This window comes from Ictalurus punctatus, chromosome 28, assembly GCF_001660625.3.
Source record: "Ictalurus punctatus breed USDA103 chromosome 28, Coco_2.0, whole genome shotgun sequence".
Lineage (NCBI taxonomy): Eukaryota > Metazoa > Chordata > Actinopteri > Siluriformes > Ictaluridae > Ictalurus > Ictalurus punctatus.
This window is the reverse complement of record NC_030443.2, coordinates 129,633-140,000: the sequence shown is the minus strand read 5'-3', so window position 1 is coordinate 140,000 and position 10,368 is coordinate 129,633. Positions and strand designations below refer to the sequence as shown.

The 10,368-nt window shown below is 45.3% G+C and overlaps 2 protein-coding genes across 4 annotated transcripts in view; both read right to left on the bottom strand.

Moving 5' to 3' along the window:
• Positions 1–1,828, bottom strand: part of gria3a (glutamate receptor, ionotropic, AMPA 3a) — a 10,771-nt gene extending 8,943 nt beyond the window's left edge. The window contains exons 1-2 of the mRNA XM_053676797.1: positions 1,154–1,828; positions 466–772 (exon numbers count right to left, since the gene is read on the bottom strand). Of these exons, the coding sequence (XP_053532772.1) occupies positions 466–586 (121 nt within the window). The 5' untranslated portion in view covers positions 587–772; positions 1,154–1,828. The remainder of the gene's footprint in view (positions 1–465; positions 773–1,153) is intronic.
• Positions 1,829–4,414: 2,586 nt separating this feature from the next.
• Positions 4,415–10,062, bottom strand: cchcr1 (coiled-coil alpha-helical rod protein 1). 3 transcript variants are annotated; one of them, XM_017459527.3, is made up of 17 exons: positions 9,839–10,061; positions 9,177–9,468; positions 9,012–9,066; positions 8,627–8,790; positions 8,428–8,530; positions 8,187–8,297; positions 7,856–7,987; positions 7,548–7,658; positions 7,340–7,446; positions 7,030–7,142; positions 6,686–6,761; positions 5,968–6,089; positions 5,721–5,852; positions 5,464–5,565; positions 5,099–5,250; positions 4,806–4,938; positions 4,415–4,699 (listed from the first exon to the last, which is right to left on the bottom strand). In XM_017459527.3, the coding sequence occupies exons 1-17, from the start codon at positions 9,900–9,902 to the stop codon at positions 4,581–4,583; spliced, it is 2,088 nt and encodes a 695-aa protein (XP_017315016.1). In that variant the 5' UTR covers positions 9,903–10,061; the 3' UTR covers positions 4,415–4,580. The 3 variants fall into 3 exon arrangements, with proteins under 3 accessions (XP_017315016.1, XP_017315017.1, XP_053532963.1); XM_017459528.3 differs by having other exon boundaries at positions 5,721–5,843; positions 9,839–10,060; XM_053676988.1 differs by lacking the exon at positions 7,548–7,658 and having other exon boundaries at positions 9,839–10,062.
• Between the last annotated feature and the right edge of the window lie 306 nt (positions 10,063–10,368).

Below are 10,368 nucleotides of genomic sequence, written 5' to 3'. Positions count from 1 at the left end.
TGGAAGTTGATGGGGGTAGTTGATGGGGGTAGTTGATGGGGGTGGAAGTTGATGGGGGTAGTTGATGGGGGTAGTTGATGGGAGGTGTGAGTAAATGCTGCTGCTGAAGCAGCTGGAGTTCAGTTCAGTATCTGGGTGTTAATGAACAGAACATTTTCACATGAGCTCCGTGACGTGTAAAAAGCGTAAAGTCATTCACAATAACTGAAGAAGTTTTAAACACATACTGATTTATTCCCACTGCAGTCTCGCACACACACACACACACACACAGACACACACACGCACGCACGCACGCGCGCGCACACACACACACATACATACATACATACATACACATACATACACACACTTCATACAGGGTGTGTTAATGTGTTGATATGTCAGGTATGTTTGACTCCCCAGTTATAAAGTGACAGGTGTGTGTGTGTGTGTGTGTGTGTGTGTGTGTGTGTGTGTACTTACCGATGCTGATCTGGTTGGGAAATCCTGCGCGCGAGTCGTACATGAGCCACGGTAATAACAGGAGAAAGGCGAGCGCGCGCTGCCCCATTTTCTCTCCCCGACCTTCTGTAATCCTCCTCATTCTCCTCTCCTCCTTTTTGCTCTCTCTCTCTCCTCAGCGCTCGCGCATCACACACACGGCCGCTGCATGAACACACTGCCCCGGAACCACAGAAGCGCGAGCCGGAGTCCAGATGTGCACGCGGAGAGGAAGGAGCTGAGCGCGTGCCAGAGAGACAGACGGACTGCTTTTCCCCTTTTCCCTCTGCTAGAGAAAAATAAAACCGAGGAAGACAAAGTGAGAGAGGAAGCAACAGTCCCGGTACCGGACTGAGCTCCCGGTGCGGCTCGCGCGCGGAGACAACAGAGCTTATTAAACTTTGATGTGACGTTAAATTACGGCGGTACTGCAGAGACGCGCGCGCTTCGACTGCCGCATGCATGCTCTGTCCGCATGAGAGTAGCACGCGTGCGCACACACACACACACACACACACGCACGCACGCACGGCCAGTCGGAGGAGCATGTGTGTTAAGGTTTAATTATTACCAACATGAATGTAAACAATCACTAATAATGAACAAACACTATAATAAACAACACTCCCACACTGCTCAGAGTGGGTCACGTGAATGAACCCGGCTTTACCGTGTGTGCTTATTGAAGGTGTTTCCTCATCACGCTGGATGAGGTCCTGTACAGTGAAGTGTGTGTGAGTGTAACAGAGTGTCGGATTATACGCTGAAGATCCTCTAACGAGAGACCTGCGATTACACTCCACCACTACGTTCTGCTCAGGTCAGCGATCAGCGCCATGGAAATCAGCTCCTGCACAAAATACACACTCACACACACTCACACACTCTCTCTCTCTCCTCACTGAGCTGGAGGTCCATCAGCACGCTTTCTCCATGTTCTCTGCTGTACCTGTAGCGGTGCCGTGAGTTTGCCGTCGTCCTGTTGGTGGATTTCAGACGAGCGTCGCAGCAGCAGCGCTCACACGCTCTTTAATCTCAGATTCCTCACACTGACCTTCTTCTCCATGAAAATAAACCATGAACAGTTCTAAGAAATCTCACCTCACCACTAAAGAACTGTTTAACCATGTGAGTTCATCCAGCGACAGCGGGGTCAGGGGTCAGGGGAAGGTCCTACAGCGCCGCGTGTCTCAGCCTGTGCTCTGTGGAATATATTTTAGATGATTGTCAGATAGACAGGTGGATGATGCATGACAAGTCAGAGTGGGTGTGGCTAAACGACCTGTTCATGGACCAACAAATAAGCCCCACCCACTTGTGAAAACAATCCAATCAGACACAAGAGAAGAACCAGACACAAAAAATGCCAAATAAAAAGAGAAATATTCCAGTTTTTAATCAGATTTATTTCTAATGAGTTTGACTTTTATGAATATTTCACATTTTCAAACTTGAGTTTTTTGTTCATAATGAGAACAGGAAGTCCTCACAGAGAGGTAAAAACCTGCATACACACACACACACACACACACACACAGCCTGAGGGAGATGGCTGTCCTATATTCACAGAGAGCAGTGTTCCACATAGCGACCAAACACCATCAATAAACGTCTCTTCTTCATCCACACACACACACACACACACACACACACACACACACACACACACACACACACATTAAATTAACTGATGAACGCACACAAGGACTGATGTGTTTACGTGATGACCAACTGCTATTGATTTCAGTACTGTTTTATACACACACACACACACACACACACACACACACCATTCAATTTACTCTCTAACTATAAATCTCTCTCACACACACAATTAAACAATTAAATAAAAGACAGTGGGGGAGGAAAGAGAGACAGACAGAAAAGGTGACAGACAGAAATAGAGTGAGGAAAAGAGGCAGAGAGAGAGAGAGAAGGAGGGGCAGAAAGAGAAAGAGAGGGGCAGAGAGAGAGGCAGAGAGAAAGAGAGGCAGAGAGAGAGATTGGCAGAGAGAGAAAGAGAGGGGCAGAGAGAGAGGGAGAGAGAGGCAGAGAGAGAGAGGGAGGGAGAGGCAGAGAGAGAGAGGGGGATATGCTAATTAATATGGTAGTGTATTAATGAGGCGTGATGTAATTGGCTGAGTGTGGTGATATGTAAATGAGATGCAGTAAAGCTGCTCACGCTGCTGTTTTTAAATTGTTTTTTTTTTAAGATCAGAATTCAGAGGAAGTTAAACATTTAACCTCCACTTCCCTCACTGCTCCTGTCTCACTGCTCCTGTCTCACTGCTCCTGTCTCACTGCATTAAAGTGAATGTAATCAGCAGTAGCACGAGATCACTTCAGTTCAAAAGAAACACTTATTACATGTACAATAACACACATGCTAATCTTTAACATTTGATAAGATTTTCCTGTTCTTCATCTGCTTTCTCCTCATCACCACTTATGTCATTATTTATTCGGTGACTAGACCTAGTTCCTCCTGGTTCTCATAACTTTTCCTCCAGGGTCAGAGTTCTCCTTAGTCCCTATTTCTTCTTCAGTAGTTTATCTCCTTTAGTTCTTATCTCTAGTACAACAGGTTCCTGTCAAGAGTTCCTTAGACCTCCAGGGACCAGTTCCCAGTTTTAAATGGTAAATGGCGCACTTGTATAACACTTTTATCAAAGTGCTTTACACTGTGTCTCATTCACCCATCACACCCACTCACACACCAGTGGTAGCAGAGCTGCCATGCAAGGCACTAACTTGCCATTGGGAGCAATTTGGGGTTCAGTGTCTTGCTCAAGGACACTTCGGCATGTGGAGTCACGTGGGCAGGGAATCGAACCTCCAACCCTACGATTAGTGTACAACCCGCTCTACCACCTGAGACACAGCCGCCCCAAGTCCTCTTACTCCCTACACCCTAGCTCCGAATCCCTACACCCTAGCTCTAACTCGTGTGCCTAATCCCTCACACTCTGCTCTAAACGTCTGTTCTGCTCCATGCTCTCGAGTCTCTTGGTCTCTGTAACAGATCCAGGGTTTAAAAATAATGTTTATTGTGTGCAGATTCCACTATCACAGTGACTGTGTTGACATTTTATGCCGTGCGAGAGAGCTCCAGCGGATTAAAGTGAGGGATTTGACCATCTCCGTTTTCCCTGACTGCACAGCCAAGACAGCCCGGGCCCGGGCCACGTTTAACGAGGTTCGGCGTCAACTTCGTGGTATTGAGGTCGCTTGCTATGGAATACTTCACCCGGCTCGGCTTCGCATTATATATAACGGTGTTCAGAAGGATTTTATTTCAGCGGAGGAAGCGGGACACTATGTTAAACTCTTGATATCGGGGTGAACTGCATCACCTACACAGCGGAGTCTTTTTCGCTCCTTTTATTTTTTGCACTCGGCCTTCCAGATCTACAGAATTCGGATTTTTATTGAAGATATTGTCGTTGTATTACTTCGCCTAGATTTTGTGGACTCACTCCTCTTAAAATTTACTTCTGTATTAATGTAATTTTGTAGGTTAGCCCAGTTTACTCTCCGAGTTGTTTTCACATTGTGGACAACGTTCGGTTTCTGTAGGATACACTGCTGTCTCATTTGTTTTATGGAGACTTTGGGTGTGGGTGTTTTGGGGGATCGTGAGAGTGAGCAGAACATGCCAATGCTTTGAAGGATGTAGTGTTATTTAATTGTGAATCTGTTTTTAGAGGATTTAAACCTAACATGGTGAACAAATTATATTCTAGAATTCAGGCAGTCTTACTGGGGTTATCTCATACAGTGCGGCAATTAATAACCTGGGAAGACCTTTGTAATATCACAGTCTAAACCTGGATTTAAAGAGAAGCAAATCAGTAAATGAATCACATGAAAATGAATCACATGTAAATGAATAAATAAATTAAAAGATTAATAATAATAAAAAAAGTTTAAATAAAACAAACAAACAAATATTTATTTATTACAATTTTCAAATAAAACATACAGATCCATTCCCACATTACTCATTACTTATTACCAACAGGACTGAATTATTATAACTAAAAACTCGACAATAAATGTACATGCCCTCTGTGGTTACTGACTCTATGAGTGTGTGTTCAGTGTTTCTGTGTGTGTTCTCCTTGTCCTAGTTCATCGTCCTCATCTTCCTCGTCTGTGCTGTGAATGAGGTCTGAGCTGAGAGAGCGTAGCTCACATAACACATTCAACACACTTCCTAACACACACACACACACACAAACACAAAGAACAGAAAGTGAGTATACAGATGTGACTGTGTGTGTGAGAGAGAGAGAGAGAGTATGTGGGTGTGTGTGTCTCACCCTCTTGCTGTCCAGTGTCTCCAGTCTGCTGTTGTTTATGTTGTTGTTCATCTGTCAGAGCTGTAGATGTGTGTATCGCTGCTCTTCTCACCTTTTTATACTCACTCATCAAACCCTGCTGCTGAACCACAGCCTACACACACACACACACACACACACACACACACACACACACGCAGTGAAATATGTGAGGTGTGACAGATGAGAGTTATGTGAGGTATGTGTGTGTGTTCATATGTAGTTGTGTGATGTGTGCACGTGTATATGTGTGTAGTTGTGTGATGTGTGTGTACCAATAGAATGTGGCGGTCTCTGTCTTTTTCCTTGAGTTGTGTGTGTAGTTGTGTGATGTGTGTGTGCGTGTGTTCTGAGCGTGCTCTCTCCGCCTCTCTCTCCTGCTGTCTCTCTCTCTCAGCTGCTCGCTCCACCTGGCGTAAGGCTACAACTACACACACACACACACACACACACACACAGAGCTTTGAGTTCAGTGACATTGAAATCTGTTGAATGGTGAAGCTGCACCACAGGAACACCAGTGTCCATACTAGAGAAACCAGGGCCCATTTTTAGTTGCTGGACCATAGTTCCAGGAACCTTTTCAGTAATTGAGGGTTTGCAGTACTGAATAAGGCTGATTGGTTTACTGTGTGTGTACCTGCTTTAGTGTGTTCTCTCCTTGCTGTGTTTAGGTGACTCTCCATCTCTTTAAGCTGCATGGCACACACACTCTCCACCTCAGAGAGTTTCTCCTGTAGAACTACACACACACACACACACACACACACACACACACACACACACACACACACAAAGACAAACAGTATATATACAGTAAGTGTGTGAGTACACATTACAGTATAGTGTGGATGTTGTGTGTGTAGTGTACGTGTAGAGGAGTGTGTGTTGTGTTACTGGTCTGTGTGTGATGGGCCTCAGCACGCAGCTCGACAATGGTCCTCTCCTGTTCCTCACAGTGGGTGTGAGCCTCCACACACCGCAACTCACACACCGTCAACTCCTCCCTGCTCCTGTCCACTGCACACACTCATACATATACACACACACACACACACACACACACACACAATGAACAACACAGTTGTAGGTTTCTGTTGATTAGATGTGGTGTGTGTATGTGTGTGTGTGTGTGTATATATACACTGTAGCTGTAGGTCTCTCAGTGCGTTATTAATCAGTTGTGGTGTTCGTTTCAGTTCCTGGGTGAGTGTGTCTCTCTCCAAGCTCAGGAGTTCCACCTGTAATTGCAGTCTTTCAATGCAGCTACACACACAGACACACACACACACACACACACACACACACACACGCGCACCTTTAAGAAGAAGTGATTCACGAAGTTCAAAAATAAAATTCACAAACAAAGGAACTTTTTAAAAACCCTTTTCAGTAATATAGGCAATTTCTCAGGAACCTTTTCAGGAACAATCTAATGTATCTATATATTCTACATTTTATATCCATATTTCTGATTGGCACGCTGTCCAGGGTGTACCCCGCCTTGTGCCCGACGCTCCCTGGGGTAGGCTCCAGGTTCCCCGTGACCCTAAAAAGGATAAGCAGTATAGAAGATGGATGGATGGATATCCGTATTTCTGTAAATCTGCTGGTTAAATTGAACTGGAATTGAATATCATAAGTCCATGAAAAGGTTCCCGGGTTCTGAGCTCTTTTAAGGAACTCATTAAGAACTAAAAACCTGTTTCAGAAACCAGAACTAACCAATCAAGAACCCTTTACAGGAACCAGGGACTAATTTTACTTTCTGTTCCAGTGCCAGTACTCATGAGGACATGGGACTGTGAGGGGAGGTCCTCTCTCCCTCTCTCTCACACACACACACACACACACACACACACCTATCTGAGGCTGTAGGTTCTGCAGGTTTTGTGGCCTGCTGTACTTTCCATAGAGCTTCTCTCCTCATCAGCAAACCTACACCAAACACACACACTTTAACATTACAATTCACTCCATATGTATATAACAAAAGTATACACACATTATACAGCACTTTCCGATAGTAACAGCGCGCACACACGCACACACACACACACACACACACACACTCACACACACTCACACACACTCACACACACTCACACACACTCACACACACTCACACACACTCTCACACACTCTCACACACTCACACACACTCACACACACTCACACACACTCACACACACTCACACACACTCACCGTGCACAGTGTGGAGACGTATGCTGGCAAAGTCGAGTCTCTGTGTCAAAGCACTCATACGACACTGAGCAGCTTCAATCTGACTCTCCCACTCCCCAACACACACACTCATCCTAAACACACACAGAGACACAGAGACACAGAGACACACACACACACACACAGTTTAATACTGATTACAGTAACACAGACCATTAATATGTTTAAATTACTCCTTTAGATTAGTGGGAGTGGGATTAAAATGTTAACTAATACAAATTTAGAAGTGTGTGTGTGTGTGTGTGTGTGTTTGTGTGCGTGTGTGCGTTACCTGTGCACAGTATCAGTAAGGTGTTCAGTGGATTTCTCACTGCTCTCTTTGTGTTTTTTCAGTCTCTCATTCTCTTCAACAGCACTACACAGCTGTTGCTGCAACTCCTACACACACACACACAGAGAAAGAGTTTTCCTACTTTGTGCTACACAGAAACCTGTGTGTACTGGGGTGCATGTTGTGTGGTTGTGCAGTATGAGTGTACCTGTGTGTGCAAGTTGTGCAGCTGTAGTTGTGCGGTTTTGTCCTGAAGGTTGTGTTGTAATAAGGCAATGTGCGACTGCAGCTTCTGAACCAACTGCTGCAGATCCGAGACCTAAACACACACATCACTTTGATGAAAGAACACACACAATGTGTGCGTTACTGTGTTGATTAGTTGTAAATCTTTGGATGGTGTGTGCGAGTGTTACCATGTTAATGTGGTTATGTGTGCATTACAGTGTTGAGTAGTTGTGTGTGTGTGTGTGTGTGTGTGTGTGTGTTACGGGGTTGTGTAGGTGTGGATGTTACCGTGTGGTGTAGTTGTGTGTTCTCTGTGTGTAGTTGTGAGTCTTTTGATCGTAGTTGTACGAGCAGCATGAAGACCTTCTCTCTCCACAAACTCAACAACCGAGCGGACCTGTCTCTACGGAGAGGATCACACTGCGTATACACACACACACACACACACACACACACACACACACACACACAATCAGCAGTAGTCAAAATTAACTTTCATTACAGACACATATGAAAGGTGTGTGTGTGTGTGTGTGTGTGTGTGTGTGTGTGAGACCTGCTCCTCCAGCTCTCTCTCCTGTTATGTGTGTGTGTGTGTGTGTGTGTGTGTGTGGGAGACCTGCTCCTCCAGCTCTCTCTCCTGTAGTGTCAGGATGTCGTTAGCTGATTTGACTCGGACGTTCAACAGCTCAACAGATAAACACAATGCTTCTTTCTCCTTCTGCAGCCTCTACACACACACACACACACACAACAACAACAACAACAACAACATGTAGGTAAGATCCTAGTTAGTTTATGCCTGTATTTACATGTCTGAGTGTGTGGTGTGCGTTGTTCCTCTCCTGCTGTGTGTGTACCTCTATGAGTGTGTGTTGATCCTCTCCTCTGGTGTGTGTGCCGATGTAGGTGCGTAACTTGTGCAGAGTCTCGGCCTGCTCCGCTTTCTCCCTGCTCCGAGCACTACACACACATACACGCATGCACACACGCACACACAGTGTGTAAGGGCTGTGGTAGACCTCAGTACTTCCCAACACTGTTGTTAGGCGTGTTTACCTCAGCTGTTCCTTCAGCACATCTCTCTCTGATGTCACTTCCTCTACCTGGTGCCTGAGTGATGTGATTTCCTGTGTGAGAGTGTGGAGTGTGTTCTTCAGCTCTGAGTTAGTGTGAGTCAAAGCTGAAAGCTCTGCTGCATGATGCTCACACATCTGCTGCACCTGCACACACAGTCAAGTGAATTGCATGGTTATCTGTGTGTGTGTTACCTGTTCCTGTGTGTCTTTCAGTAGTCTGTGTATTTCTTTAGAATTGTGCAGCTGTCTCTCCCACTGTTCACGCTGCAACACACACTCTGGCTGCAGGTCCGCAAGCTACACACACACGACTACAAAATAGGGTTGCTACAAATCTACAACTGTGTGTGTGTGTGTGTGTGTACCTTCTGTGTGCTCTGCTTCAGTTCAGCACACAAGTCCTCTCGCTCAATACACTGCCTGTAAAATACACACACACAATCAATTACTGCATTGAAAACATGGGTAACACCGCATCTGGTCACTGTGTGTGTGTGTGTGTGTGTGTGTGTGTGTGTGAGAATGTGTACCTGCTGATGATGCTGTCTCTTTCTCTGAGCTCCTCCTTCAGCCTCTCCACCTCCTCTCTCTGTGGTGTGTGTGAGGCTTGTGTGTGGAGTGTGTGGAGCAGTCTGCGGTTCTCCTGGTGGAGCTGCATCACTTCAGGTTGAGTGTGTGTGAGGAGGGTCCGTGGATCCGCCCCGTGGGGTGGGAGGGAGGGGGCAGAGCATATAGGGGTCACAGAGGTCAAGCTTGGGGTCGAGGTCACAGTGAAGTGAGATGGAGTGAGCAGGGCTGGTGATGAGGAGGCACAGGTCACACCTAACACACACACACACACAGACATATACATACACACAGTATAATAATAATAATAATAATAATAATAATTTCTTTATTAAAGTGTCAGTCATTTATGTGCTTTTATTTCTCTTTTGAACAAAATTGATTTATAGCTCAGGGTCACGTTAACCCGGGATAAATATACACCCTCACTGCCAGACTCAGAAAATAAACAGTGACGGGGGTGGTGGTTATGTGTTGTGTTGTGTTGTGTTGTGCTGCGTGTTTACTCAGACACACACTGGTTTAGAACTGTAGCTAAGCGCTAAGTCGGTTTCTCCTCAGAACTGTCCTCCTGCACCCGGTGGCTAAGCTAACTATCACTGAGCGCTCGTGCCCTAACACTCACCTGTCAAATGTGTCGTCATGAAGTCAGACGGTGAGTTTAACTTCTCCACGTTCCGCTTTTCCATCGCACGCGACACTTTCTACAACTATTATCAAATTACTTTAAACTAAATTGAAATAAAACGATCAGCTCGTCAACATGTCAGGTCTTCACTGCTAGCTGCTAACGTCTCGCGCGCAACCAACCCGCCTCCCGCTTCAAAAACAACTGCACGCGGAGATGTCGCTGTAGCGACACTTCCGGCTCTCCCCGGAAGTTAGAGGAGGTTCCTCGAATTATGATTATCTCAGTTGTGGTAATACTAATAATATTAATAAGTAAATAATAAACCAAATAAATAACATGTAATGGAATACCGGCTGATTTCCCTGCGAATAAAACACCAGTGTGTTAGAACGTGTGATTATATGGAGTTTTAACACTGATATAAACACCTTAATAGCATCGATTTCTCCATGTTTCTGTTCTAGATTGTTCATTTAATCCACTATAGTTGCGTGCTCATGAGACACATTATACAGCAAATATAA

Excerpts from the sequence above, each read along its gene's own strand:
- cchcr1 (XM_017459527.3), bottom strand. The coding sequence starts at position 9,902 with ATGGAAAAGCGGAACGTGGAGAAGTTAAACTCACCGTCTGACTTCATG. Across the intron at positions 7,447-7,547 it reads TGCACAACTTGCACACACAG|GAGTTGCAGCAACAGCTGTG; the intron begins GTACACTCATAC and ends GTGTGTGTGTAG. Across the intron at positions 5,251-5,463 it reads GAGAGAACACACTAAAGCAG|TTGTAGCCTTACGCCAGGTG; the intron begins GTACACACACAG and ends GTGTGTGTGTAG.